This window comes from Lolium perenne, chromosome 3, assembly GCF_019359855.2.
Source record: "Lolium perenne isolate Kyuss_39 chromosome 3, Kyuss_2.0, whole genome shotgun sequence".
Classification (NCBI taxonomy): Eukaryota; Viridiplantae; Streptophyta; class Magnoliopsida; order Poales; family Poaceae; genus Lolium; species Lolium perenne.
The window spans coordinates 339,816,874-339,831,466 of NC_067246.2; the positions used below are offsets into that span (position 1 = coordinate 339,816,874).

The following is a 14,593-nucleotide window of genomic DNA, read 5'->3' on the forward strand; positions in this document are numbered from 1 at the left end:
ATTATGTGATGATTATTTAATGTTTGAATTTGAAATTCAAATTCAAATTTGGTTTGAATTCAATCAAACAACTTAACTTGTAATTCAATCATGCAACTTAAGATTTCAATGTAATATCCCTTCTCTCTTCTCGAAACCCTAATTTAGATAAGTAGCAACAAGTTCATCGCACTCTCGAAACCCTAACCCTGTAAGGTGTCGAGAGAGAAACCTGTCCCCCTTCGATGCAGTTTTGTTTTAAAAGCGCGAAATTTCCCCGTAATTTACAATGCAATGCACATCCCTTTCTAAAATCTACCCCTCGATCGTCTCTAAACCTGGGACATTACAAACGCCGCCTTCTCCTCCGGCTAAGGATGGCAATGGAGCAGGTTTGGACGGATATAGGAAAACCAGATCCATGCCCAAATCCATCAGCCTTGCTGTGCCCCGCCCACGAAAGTATCCATGGGCATGGATGTCGCCCCAAATCCAAATCTGATGGATACATGGATATCCATGGATATCCATGCCCATAAAATTTGAGTACCATTTCAGCAATATTTCACTTGCATTTCATCAATAATAAACTAACATGAATATTTTGGCAGCATTTCGACATTATTTCAGTAGCATTTCAGCCGTAGTTATGTCGACAATACATAGGAATATCAAAGCGGCCGGCGGAAGCCCTACCAGCACAAGGCGGTTCCGTGATTATTTAGAGTATAAAATCATTAAGGCTTAAATTAAGGGTTTGGTGATTTGGGCCTAAGAAGGACAGCCAATCATAGGTAAAATCGCATGTGTCATTGACATGTGGGTCCCACATGTTAGTTGGATATCCATCGAATATCCATGGAGCAAAAGCTCTGCCCGTGCCCGCTCCATGAATTATCGGATATCCGCCCCATGAAATCCGTGGACACAACCAACCCTCCATACCCGTGCCCGGTGGGTCGAATATCCGTGGATACCCGGATCCATGGATAAAATTGCCATCGTGACCTCCGACGTCGGCGCATCAGGGTCATCGGAGGACCAAGATATCTTCGAGTCGGAGTCCTCTGCTGCAGCGGCGGCCGCCAGCCTGCGCTGTTCCAGCTCGGCGTCCAACGCCGTGTGGCCCGCCAGCTCCTCCTGTGCTTCCTTCTCCGCTTCAGCCAGGGCCGCGGCGTCCCTGACCGGGTGGAGGAGGTCGGTGTTTTCTTCGGAGTCGAACTCCTCGGAGGAGCTCGAGGCCGGAGGAGGTGGAGTGGGAGGTGAATGTGGAGGTGGAGGCGCGACAGCCCGACCGCGTCCGGTGCTGCTCATGGTGGATCTGCTGGAGGCTGAGAGGAAGCGGCGCTACGGCAGCGGCGGCTAGGGTTTAGTGGGGAGGAGATGAGATGCTCGCGCCCCTGTATATGTCGGAGGCAGGGCGACGGTCGCGCCACGCGTGGCATCGCCATTACTACGTGCGCAAAGGTAGGCGACGGCCGCGCGCCACGCGAGGCATCGCCATTTACGCGGCCGCAGACTGCCGAAGCTACGCCTCGCTGCCAGTACTGGCGGAGAAGACGCATCAACGCTGCATCACTGCCAGGCGGGCCTGACGAAACGTCCGCCAGACGCGAGCGGACACTTTCCACGTCCGCCGAGCGTCTGCCAGAGACGCAACCTAGGCGCATATTTGGGCCAAGTTTGCGTCTCTGCGGACGGCCCGGTCACTTTGCGTCGCCCCGCTGGAGGTGGTGTCAGACGCATTTCCGGTCACGGTGGACGAGAACGGTCGCTCAACGACCGTTTGCGTCGCGCCGCTGGAGATGCCCTAAGGCGAAATCACTGGGCTGGCAGCTGGTCCATTTAAATTCAAATTGTTTTCGAAAAGAAATGCCCATTAGGTGACTTTCATGGTGTCCAAGTACGTCTGGGTTGACTTCATTTTTCTAGCTGATCCCACATCCGACGAAACCAAATGAAATGTTGCTCTAGTAGTTAAAAACAGACGAAATGTTCTCAAGATCTGAAGACGAATCAAGTGTACGTTCATATGGGGAAAAAAAGGAGAAACTAAATGATAAATACTGTGCTTTTCTTGAGATGAGAAAAGTACAATATGTTAGGAGTAGGACAGTAATGTTCCAGAAACATGCATAATTTAAAGTTTCAACTCATTAATTTCAGACAGTCCGAATACGAAATTTACATGTTCACAGAGCTGTACCATTCAATGTACCTTCCTTTTTAGCACTTTTTGAACACTTTCGACACTGCTTTTGTTCAAACGGATATTTTCTCACAACATATAATATACTGCTGCTATTTCTCTAAATTGGGTACGTTAACTTTGAACAGCTGCCCTGTTGTCACTTGCTATGGCTGAATAAATTCATGAAGAACATTAACCCAAAATGGCAGCTAGCTGCACCGCCCTTGACTAGAAACATGTTTATAGACAAGAATTTTGATTTGTTTCCGGAATAAACAAGGTGACGGCTAATCAATCGTGTCAGCTTAATAAACCCAAAAACTTCAGTTCTCATGACGAAAAAAAGATATTAGCAGGTAAAACACGCAGCACGAATAGCTCTTGTATTTGCTGAAAAAGCATCAGATGATCAAAATACGATTAAATTTGTTTTTCAAGATGCACGCTAAGAAATACATATACCATGTCGCAATCAACTTCAAGTAAACTTCATAGTTTCACATTTCAAGTTGATGAATGTTGATGTGGTATTTTCCATGCCAAATGGTGAGTACAGCAAACTGAAATCAGAGGCTCAAATGTTGTTCACCAAAAAAAAAGCTTCACGCTCGAAAGAATTCACACAAGAGAAACATAGTAAACACGATGCATCTTCTGTGTGTGCTTAAATATACACCAAAATTTTCAGGCCATTTAGCTTCAGCAGAGGGTCAACCCATAGGGAGGTCATTCTTCACGTATGTTCTGCATGTCATCAAAAGCAAAATGTAGCTTCAACTGTTTTGAATTCTTATTATTCAAAGTTAGTATCAAGCATCAGCAAGGATCCAAGATAAAAGCATACCAACAGGAAATAATTAGAGCAAATCTCTGATTAACTTGGAGTTTATGTAAAGCAGTCCAATTATGGTGTTCCAGGTCCAAAATGATCAAACAGTTCCGAATTACACGAAGATATAGTAACCTTGGAGTTTATGTAAAAGTGATCCAAGTATTTCTAATAAATTACAACAAGGCATACTAGTCATTTTGTCCTAGATCCTTCAGAATGAATACTGCACTCTTCCCACACAAGAGAAGTACTGTAACAAAAGAAACAGAGGTAGGCGAGTCAAGCCACATAACAATCTATTACTCCCTCCGTTCCAAATTAATTGACACAGATTTGTCTAGATATACATGTATCTAGCCACGTTTTAGTGTGTAGATACATGCGAATCTAGATAAAATCTGCGTAAATTAAATTGGAACGGAGGAAGTATAAACATAGGATTTGCTATCACTAGATAAATTTACTAGCGATTAGAATGCTCCACAACACACAAACACACGTACACAATACATGCTCAGATTTTTTTATTAGGAACGCTTTACTTGAAGAGTAATTACGGTCTGTCTAAGACTGAAATATGGAGCATCAAACATATATTTGGATTTTGGAAGTTTAGGGCATCAGAACTACAGTTTCTCCAACAAATTGGACTCAGGCGAAGGGATGAGCAGATTAAAATCCATGCTAAAGACTAGTGCGGCCAAATGTTTGACTTGACTCTCTACTCATAGTTTCCTTGATCTGCATTATGTTTTTATATGTATTCCCCTTGCAATACTTTTTTTTAGACAGAAACTAAGTGAGTATCACCTCGCTATGTAGACAATGATGACTAGAACCAGAGTTCATACTTTGAAAAACATGGAACAAATCAGTTTGGTCTGGTACGACACAAAATCCTAGCTCATTACTCGAATCAAGTATAAGATATGACAGTTCTAATTGATTCCAAACACTTCAAGCCAGTCACAACTGTAACTGGTTGGAGGTTGTACAACGTAAACCGGAGGCCCTAATAAGGCAATTGTATAGAAATCACAAAAGGAATTGTGGTAATACAGTAGCTAACTGAAGTCACGAAAGTCAAATCGGGCTACCTGAGAGTATAATCATGGTGAACCAGCATATGTAATAGACTAACTTTGGTGATTCCACTATCAGAGTTACAAAGACAGAGTATTTTGTCAACAGATATACACAATCTGAAATTGAGATGGATATACGCAATCAGAAACGGACAGTCCAAGATGTCACAGACCTACTGGAAATTAGTTATTTCAGTTTCTCATTTGGGAGATTGGGACCAACCTAACCACCACATTTCATAAGATGATGTAAAGACTCATGAATCAGTACTATAGGTTCAAACAGTAGTTTTCAAGGGGATATTTATTTTCTCTGTGACTGCAGTAAAGCCTCTCAAACAGAAATTAACAATGAATGATCTATAATACAAATATCCAAACAAGTAAAGACATGTTCTGAGTAGCAAGTAGCAACATACATCTCATGGAAAAGATTAGCTGCTGGCCACACATCCTACTTTGGGCTTGGGGCCTCCAACGCACTCTCAATCTGTTGGATTAGCTGATCAGCAGGCAACGCTCCCTCCTGATACCAGCAGAAAACAAAAATAGAGCCCCAAAACCCATGTTAATACTTATGTTGTATTTATTACTTTATTAGCACTAATCGAACAACTACTCATGTACATGGAGAAAACATGGTTCATCAGACTTACGAAGCGGTAACAAGGTTCTCCATTCTTGAAGATTATGAAAGTTGGTAATGCTTGAATGCTGTAACGATTTGCAATGCTTGTGTATTTCTCTGTATCAATTTTCACAATGTTAATCCTGTCGCTCATCTTCTCATGCACCTCTTGAAGTATGGGGACCATGTATTGGCACGGACCGCACCTATCAAAAAGAATAAAAATAAATGCAAATATACAGCATAACAGTATTGGATTTCACTGGTATCCCTACAACATAGCCATGCAATTTGAGTGATAAATCTTACTATAATAAAATCTACCCGTTAGCAATCGGTATTAGCTCTTCCAGTTTGCACAGTCTGTACTGGAAGATGAGTAACCATTGAGATTGACCTTTTTTTGTCCGAAAGAAAAATGCAGTTCTTCATCAAAACTTCCAAAGTAATTGACCATGCAAGGCAAAGGCATTGAAATAAGTAAAATTTACTTCATTTTAAAATGGCAATAATTTTTGGACTAAAGCAAAAGTAGCACAGCAGCATTTTAAAAGTCCACAAGATGAACAGTAGAAGAGGCCCAGGGTTATCTGCTTACCAACCTTTTCTCTATTGAATAATAAATACTGAACAAAAAACAACTCTGAATTTATTGAAAAGACCAATACTATATATTTCAAGAGAAAACAACAGAATATGAATACATTGCACAGAATTTACATAGAACATGAGCATAGAGCCAGGCCAGCCAAGTGCAATGCCCAAAACGGTTGGTGATACTTTCTGGGTAGTTACAGCCGAACAGGACATTCCACCATCATAATCTGTTCCATAAGGCTTAACACGGCGATGATGAAGAGAATATAATATACACATTTGTGAGCAAATGTTTCACTAATGGTTGCTTACCAAGTTGCATAGAAGTCGACTAGTAAAGGCTTTTCAGAGTTCTCCAATAACTCGTCAAATGAAGAAAATGTTTCCTTCTTAGCTTTGACCTATCAAACAAGGAAGATATAAACAATTAAAATTGAAAGAAATAGACATATTTTAAAAACAGTAGGTGGTAAATACAGAGTATTTTTCATGTCTATGTCAATGTCTGTAAAAGAGGGTTGCACGAGTAAGTATGTTAGATGACTCATGAGTGCTGACTACTCCAAATCATGTTTAGTGATGGTTACAAATAGCAGATTCACCTGCATCAAGTTAACAGCCCTCGTGGAGAAGGTATGAGTGACACGATGAGCTAACAGAGACATCAAACTATTTATTCATTTTCATTGCCCATGGGATACCATACTATGTGCTGCTAGACCCAATTCTCTCTTACTTTGAACTGGAACTCTAAACACAGTAGAAGCAGTGTCAATGTGTAACTTGCTCCAGATTTACATCACAAAGTGAGTTTCTATCCTACTATGGTCCAAATTAAAACCCCTCTGTAAGAGGGGGTTCCATTCGCATGAGCAAACGGAGGTCAGCCAAAATAACATTTTTTATAAGCTCATCCATATGGTGACAATGAGGAAAGAAACCAACCCTTGCTTGTAAAAAAATGAAGGTTTCAGGGCAGATACCATCTAGTAGACTAATAATAGGGTAACTTTTGATGTGCACAACATACAACTCCACCTGAATCTAGCTAACACAACCTTCCATCGCAAAGAGTTGGATTTTGCGCTGTGCATTGCGACCTCTAAGATAGCTAGGGAGCAGAGATATCAAACTGTTCGTTCAAATTATCCGCAGGGCTAGAATACAAAACTGTCGTAGAGCCAATCTGCTCTAAATTAGACTGAATTAGTATTCTGAACGAATTTATTTTTGAACTATCACAGGGGAAGGTGCCACATCTAGATAAATAAATCATTCCAAGGAATGCCAATGCATAACTCGTAGCTCCAGCTCCAGGTTTACATCTCAGGCCGACCATTCTACCGTGCGAACAAAAAGTATCTAGGTACAATTTCCGCCCATTCCATACATAAGCCAACGGAAGTTGCCAAAAAAAATGCTGCTTTGATTAACCAGAATCAACGGGTAAGAGAAGAATGGCACGAGGTACTGACCAGGAGAGCAGCTCCCCGGCGAGGCGCCGCGGCTGCTCGCCGGAGCCCGACGGCCGGCGGAGAGCGGCGGTGCGGCGCCCACCGAGAGGGGCTCGGCGCCGGCGAGCGCGCGACGGCGGGACGGGGCGAGGCCAGCGCGGCGGCGGTGGTGGTGGTGAAGGCCGCCATGGGGTTCGCGCGCCTAGGGTTTTTGGGCGGCGCGCGTGTGGTGTGGTGTACCCCGCTTCTCTTATCTGCGTCCGTCTTCTTCTCCCGGTTCGGAGGAAGAAGAAGAGGATGATTCGGCCGGCGCCTGACTGGTGGACCCGGACCGGGCTGTAGGTTTCAGCAGCTCTGTGCTGTGCACCGGGTTCACCTACCTCCGGCGACGCCGGTCACTCTGGTCCGGCCTGTTAGATTTTGTGGGGCCCACATGTCATGTTTCTCCTAACTTGTTCACGCGCTATCCTTTTGTCATGCGCGGTGTGCGTGTGTTGGAGATATGCCCGAGAGGCAATAATAAAACAGTTATTGTTATATCTTAATGTTCATGATAAATGTTTACACTCCATGCTATAATTGTATTAACCGGAAACATTGATACATGTGTGTTGTGTAAACAACCAGAGTCCCTAGTAAGCCTCTCATTTAACTAGCTTGTTGATTAATAGATGATCATGGTTTCCTGATCATGAACATCGGATGTTATTAATAACAAGATCATATCATTAGGTGAATGATGTGATGGACACACCCATAGTAAGCATAGCATAAGATCAAGTCATTAAAGTTCGACTTGCTATAAGCTTTCGATACATAGTTACCTAGTCCTTCGACCATGAGATCATGTAAATCACTTATACCGGAAGGGTACTTTGATTACATCAAACACCACTGCGTAAATGGGTGGTTATAAAGATGGGATTAAGTATTCGGAAAGTGTGAGTTGAGGCATGTGGATCAATAGTGGGATTTGTCCATCCTGGTGACGGATAGATACACTCTGGACCCTCTCGGTGGCACGTCGTCTGAATAGCTTGCAAGCATGTGATTAAGATCACAAGAGATGACATACCACGGTACGAGTAAAGAGTACTTGTCGGTAACGAGGTCGAACTAAGTATGGAGATACCAATGATCAAACCTCGGACAAGTAAAGTATCGCGTGACAAAGGGAAACGGTATCGTATGTGAATGGTTCAATCGATCACTAAGTTATCGTTGAATATGTGGGAGCCATTATGGATCTCCAGATCCCGCTATTGGTTATTGCTCGGAGAGGAGTCTCGACCATGTCTGCATAGTTCACGAACCGTAGGGTGACGCGCTTAAGGTTCGATGTCGCATAAGTAGATTCGGAATATGAGATGGAGACCGAAGTTTGTTCGGAGTCTCGGATGGGATCCAAGACATCACGAGGAGGACCGGAATTGTTCTGGAAGAATTCTGCTGTTTTGTATTTCAGAAAAGTTGTTCTGGAAATATTCTCGGAATTGGACGAAACAAAAAACAGAAGTTCTTATTTTTCTGTCACGCAGACGGAGTCCAAAGGGGAGACGGAGAAAGGCCAGGAGTGGGCCACACCACCCCTAGGCGCGGGCCCACCCCAGGCCGCGCCTAGGCATGGTGTGGGCCCACCAGGCGCTGGCCCTAGATGGGTTTTGGGAAACCCTAACCCTATTTCCCCACTATATAAAGAGGGGTGGGTTGGCCGGCCATAGCTGCTCCGTACGCAACCCTAATTTGCCACCTCTCCTCCCTCCCAGTTTCTCCTCCTCCGGCTTAGGCGAAGCCCTGCAGGAATTCTCCTGCACCACCACCACACCGTCGTGCTGCTGGGATTCCGAGGGGATCTACTCCTCCGCTGCCCGCTGGAACGGGGAGAGGACGGGCTTCATCGACACCGTACGCACGACCAAGTACGGAAGTGCTGCCGGATTGCAGTACTGGATGATCGACTACATCAACAACGAGATCTAATCTCGTAGGCTTTGGAAATCTTCGAGGGTTAGTCTCACATATATCTCGTTGCTTCGATCTTCATAGATTAGATCTTGGCTTTTCCTAGATTGGATCTTGGTTTTATTCTTGTTCACGGTAGAAAATTTTTGTTTTCTATGTAACGAACCCTTCAGTGGTATCAGAGCCAGGTCTATGCATAGATCTGTTGCACGAGTAAAACACAATGGTTTTGTGGGCGTTGATGCTCTTGTTGTTTTTAGTTAGTGTACTTTGCATCTTGCGGGATGGTGGGATGAAGCGGCCCGGGCTAACTTTACATGACCGCGTCTCATGAGACTTGCTCCACGCTAGACATGCAACTTGTATTGCATAAGTGGCTTTGCGGGTGTCTGTCTCTCCCACCATAGTGAAGATCCAATTTACTCTTTCTATTGACAACACTAGTATCACCGTTGTGGTTCATGTTCGTAGGTAGATTGGATCTTACTCGAAAACCCTAAACCACGTAAAATATGCAAACCAAATTAGAGGCGTCTAACTTGTTTTTGCAGGGTTTGGTGATGTGATATGGCCATGATGTGATGATGATTATATTTGATGTATGAGATGTTCATTATTGTATTATGGCAACCGGCAGGAGCCTAATGGTTGTCTTTAAATTTGTTAAGACCTGCGTGTCTATTCATCATGTAATAGCTTTATTTCAAGTAGTTGTTATAGTAGCTATAAGTGATGGACAACCATGAAGCGGCGCCATGGACCTTGGTGCAATGCTGGTGATGATGGAGATCATGCTCATGTGCTTTGGAGATGGAGATCAAAAGCACAAGAAGAAAGGCCATATCATATCACATATTATGAATTGCATGTGATGTTAATCCTTTATGCATCTTATCTTGCTTAGATCGCGACGGTAGCATTATAAGATGATCCCTCACTTTAATATCAAGATAATAAAGTGTTCTCCCCTCGTATGCACCGTTGCTACAGTTCATCGTTTTGAAGCATCTCGTGATGATCGGATGTGATAGATTCTACGTTCACATACAACGGGTGTAAGCCATGTTGCACGCGCAGAAATACTTGGGTTTGCTTGACGAGCCTAGCATGTACAGACATGGCCTCGGAACACAGGAAACCGAAAGGTTGAACACGAGTCATATGGATGATATGATCACCATGTTGATGTTCACCATTGAAGCTACATCATCTCACGTGATGATCGGTTTTGGTGTAGTGGATATGGATCGTGTGCCACTAAACAACTATGAGGGATGTTGTATTAAGTGGGAGTTCATTAGTAATTAGATTAAAATATGAACTAATTATCATGAACATAGTCTGAATAGTATTTTGAATTAAATTTGTAGAATTGGCATCCGTTATCTACCATGCGCTAGTCTTGTAATTGAGATAGAAATACTGTTAAGTCTGATAAGAAACTTTACGGACTGGTACCGTATTGTTAAAGAATCAAGAAATGATTAAGTCCTATTGCAAATTTTTAGTAAACCTCACTTTGTTGATTCAAAGAGCAATGGTTTCAATTAGTACCTAAAGTCATCTTGTCTCCGTGAAATTTGAAGTTCAAATCCGTTTGAAAAGTAAGGAGCTGGAAAGTTTGTTTTCAGAAATAAGCGAGGTATGAGATATATGTGATATCTAAGACCGTATTGCAAGATGATAGAATATAATCTAGTGAGACTACATAAACTCATAAGTTTTATGGGAATGTACGAAGATTGAAGACGCTAGGCGTCCCAATCCTCCAACTAGTTGGGCACTAAACGATATTCACATATCCATGAAGTGATCGTCCTTAGTATGCACCGTTGCTAAGACTCGTCGTTTCGAAGCATCACGTGATGATCGGGTGTTATAGATTCTACGTGTGCATACAACGGGTGCAAGCCAGATTTGCACATACGAGTACTAAGGTTAAACTTTACGAGCCTAGCATGTACAGACATGGTCTCGGAAAGTCGTCATGATTTGATGGATAAAAATTATGAGTGAAATGGTTCATCACATTAAAAGGTTACTAATAGTGAAATCTGGAACACTTGTCATGTGATGATCAACTTCAAAGTAAGAACCTCAAGGTTATTGGTATTTGACCAATGGACCTAGAAGTTATTGAAGCTAAAGTGTTTTCTTAGAATGAGGAAAGCTAAAAGAGAAACTACAAAAGATTTTTGGCAGAAAGAAAGAAAAGACTAGAAAGTCTAGCTCAGGTGTATATAGATGATATACATGTTATGAATGTATTCCCTGTTTGGTCACACAATGAAATTCTTGGGTATTTGTACCATATTGGTTGGTATGAGGTGTCATACGAAACAACGCAATACAAGAATACAATGGCCTAAGTGACTGACAAGGAATATGGTAGGAATGCACGTCTGGAACAAAATAAAGTGTTATTGTGTTCGTCGTTGGCATTCTACCTAGCCCTTCAGATTTATAATAAAGAACTTTATAATTGTTGTTTTGTTCTAGTCAAATGAAAACAATGAGTTATTCGAATTATGACAGTATTCCATGTACGATGAATAAGTTATTATAAATCTTTATGGTGAAACACACATGCATAACACTGACGCTAAAATATCATAAGGCAAATGATGTGAATTCCACTTATTAGTGGAACCGCTATTTAGGTCATGATAGAAAGAAACGCATGAAGGAACTCCATGCAAATGGATTTTTGGAGTCATTTGATTTTTGAATCGTTTGGCGCTTGCAAATCTATTCTAAAGAGAATGACTGAAATACCGTTCATAGGGCAAGAGTTGAATGGGCAACTAACTTAGTGGAAACATACATGATGATGTATGTGGTTCATTGGGCATAGTTGTGTGCGGGAGATTCTTCTACTTCATGAAAACTTCCAACAATGAATTGAGTGTATATATAAGGATATATTTATTCGATAAGGAAGAAGTTTGAAACATTTGAATAGATTCAAATAAATTTCAGCATGAAGTGGAAATCATCGTAATAGAAAAGTAAAATATCTATGATTGGATCATGGTGGAAATATTTGAATTACAAGTTTTAGCGAACATCTAAGAGAGTTATGAAAATTGTTCTACAACTCACGTTTCTTGGAGTATCATAGTGATGATGGAGTATCCAAGAGACGTATCCAAACCTTGTTGGGTTAATGATGAGATAAAATAAAATGATGCCATTATATTTTTGTGGATTATGCTTTAGAGACTACCGCTTTTACACTAAATAGAGCGTCATCATAATCCGTTGAAATGACACCATACGAGTTATGGCATGGGTATAAACCCTAATAGTCCTTTCTTAAATTTTGGTATGCGTAGCATAAGTAAATGAGTTTACAACCAAAATCGGATGAATGTCTTTGTTGGTTATCCTAGAGAATTAATTGGGAATTCTTTCCACTATGGAGTCAAAGACAAAAGTGTTTGTCGATGTTTCTTACTTATTTCCAAGAAATTGTTTCTAGCGAAGTATTTGAGTGGGAGGACAATGGAACTTGATGAGGTTTATGAACCTGAGCATGATGATCAGAGTAGCGCAACATCGGAAATGGTTCCGGAAGCAGCCACGACGATCATGGCTCCCATGTCTACAAAGTGTTATAGTCATGGAGATCGAAGTACCTATTGAACCTTGTAGGTATGGTTTACTTTGTGATCAAATAAATGATTTGTGGACAAAGGATTGATTTTGAACAATAATAAACCAACTGCATGCAAAGAAGCTATGATGGGCCCTGACTCCGTTAAAAATGGCTAAGTGCCATGAAATCCAAGATAGGTCAATACTCTTTGAAACTAAATGGATCTATAAAATTGATAGACTTGGATGGAATATCCTTGAAGAAGCTCGACTTGTCGAAAAGTTGTTTACGATAAAGTTCAAAGAGTTGACTACGATAAGATTAGATCTTCCGTAGTAATGCTTATAGTCTATGTGGATTATTCTAGTAATCGCTACATATTTCTTTTATGAGATATGATAGTAGGATGGCAGAAATACATTCCTTACCAGAAGTGTGTATGAAGGATGTATACTAGATACAAACCAAGAGTTTTGCTGGTCCGTGGAATACTAGACAGGTATACAAACTTCAATTGGATGAAGTGAGTATCACGGAGTTGGAATCTTCACCGGATGAAATGATCAAAGAGTTATGATTTCATCAGAGACGATGAAGAGACTTGCATTTGCAAGAAATTAAGTGGGAGCGCTGAGACATATTTGTAATACTTTATGTAGATGACATATCGTTGATTATAAATAATGTAATTATGTAATTGATTAAAAAGGTTTCATTGAGAATTAACTTCAATGAAAGGATATGAACTGAAACATATTTAGTGTCAAGATCTATGAAGATAGATTGAAACACATAATAAGTTTAAGTTAAAAGTACATAGAATGAATATTGAAGTAGTTCAATATAATAAATTAAGAAAGTGTTCTTTTCATGTGAAGGTTTAACAAGACCTGAGTGTATTTGACGCTCAATGAGTAAAAACACATGAGTGATTTTAGATCACGAATAAAATGTACACAATCAGATGTCCTGTGCTCTAAAGAGTTACGAGCATATACCAGAATGATTCATGCAATGATCATTGGACAACAGTAAGAATATCCCTGAGTGCTTTAGAAGAACCAAGGATATATATATAGTTTTGTATGGGGTAATGACAAACAAATCGCTGTAAGGTGTTGCACCGATATTAGTTTGGTCACATATAAAAATAAAATTTCAATCTCAATTAGGGTAAGTGTTGTTTAAAAGGTAGCACAATGAGCTAGAAGAAGTCTATGCTAGATTTAGATGAGTTCTAAATATTGTGACGAATTCTACAAACAAAGGCAGAGTATGTCATTGTTTTGAAAATGACTGAGGATGTTAAGTCGAGGAGTTCTTTGAGAACTTGGTGTAGTTCCGATCGTGTCAGAACTTTGAAGCTATATTGTGTGTGACAATATTAGTGACATATTTCAGACCGCGGAATTAAGGTTCCACCAGAGGACTAAGCATATATAATTAATGCCGACTCATTTGGAAAATGAGTGATGCGTTGAGACGCAAATGAATTGCAAAATACATACGTTTCTGAGCATGTCAGATCCGTTGACTGAAACCTCTCCCGTGAGCAAAACATGATAAGCACCAGAAGGCCAAGGTGTTATATCTTTACATATGTAAACTGGATTATTGACTCTAGTGCAAGTGGGAGACTGTTGGAGATATGCCCGAGAGGCAATAATAAAACAGTTATTGTTATATCTTAATGTTCATGATAAATGTTTACACTCCATGCTATAATTGTATTAACCGGAAACATTGATACATGTGTGTTGTGTAAAAAACCAGAGTCCCTAGTAAGCCTCTCATTTAACTAGCTTGTTGATTAATAGATGATCATGGTTTCCTGATCATGAACATCGGATGTTATTAATAACAAGATCATATCATTAGGTGAATGATGTGATGGACACACCCATAGTAAGCATAGCATAAGATCAAGTCATTAAAGTTCGACTTGCTATAAGCTTTCGATACATAGTTACCTAGTCCTTCGACCATGAGATCATGTAAATCACTTATACCGGAAGGGTACTTTGATTACATCAAACACCACTGCGTAAATGGGTGGTTATAAAGATGGGATTAAGTATTCGGAAAGTGTGAGTTGAGGCATGTGGATCAATAGTGGGATTTGTCCATCCTGATGACGGATAGATACACTCTGGGCCCTCTCGGTGGCACGTCGTCTGAATAGCTTGCAAGCATGTGATTAAGATCACAAGAGATGACATACCACGGTACGAGTAAAGAGTACTTGTCGGTAACGAGGTCGAACTAAG

The 14,593-nt window shown here is 41.0% G+C and overlaps 1 protein-coding gene across 2 annotated transcripts; it reads right to left on the reverse strand.

Moving 5' to 3' along the window:
* Positions 1-2,647: 2,647 nt before the first annotated feature.
* On the reverse strand, positions 2,648-7,072 carry LOC127345990 (thioredoxin Y, chloroplastic). Of its 2 annotated transcripts, none has more exons than XM_051372526.2 (5): positions 6,788-7,071; positions 5,625-5,713; positions 4,744-4,921; positions 4,507-4,613; positions 2,648-2,914 (listed from the first exon to the last, which is right to left on the reverse strand). In XM_051372526.2, the coding sequence occupies exons 1-4, from the start codon at positions 6,953-6,955 to the stop codon at positions 4,542-4,544; spliced, it is 507 nt and encodes a 168-aa protein (XP_051228486.1). In that variant the 5' UTR covers positions 6,956-7,071; the 3' UTR covers positions 2,648-2,914; positions 4,507-4,541. The 2 variants fall into 2 exon arrangements, with proteins under 2 accessions (XP_051228486.1, XP_051228487.1); XM_051372527.2 differs by lacking the exon at positions 2,648-2,914 and adding an exon at positions 3,028-3,252 and having other exon boundaries at positions 6,788-7,072.
* Positions 7,073-14,593: the final 7,521 nt, after the last annotated feature.

Bases quoted from the DNA above. Each gene is read 5' to 3' on its own strand.
- LOC127345990 (XM_051372526.2), bottom strand. From the start codon at position 6,955: ATGGCGGCCTTCACCACCACCACCGCCGCCGCGCTGGCCTCGCCCCGT. The intron at 4,922-5,624 runs GTAAGCAACCAT...TCTTTTTGATAG, and splicing joins GTCGACTTCTATGCAACTTG to GTGCGGTCCGTGCCAATACA. The intron at 4,614-4,743 runs GTAAGTCTGATG...TGCTGGTATCAG, and splicing joins GAGAACCTTGTTACCGCTTC to GAGGGAGCGTTGCCTGCTGA.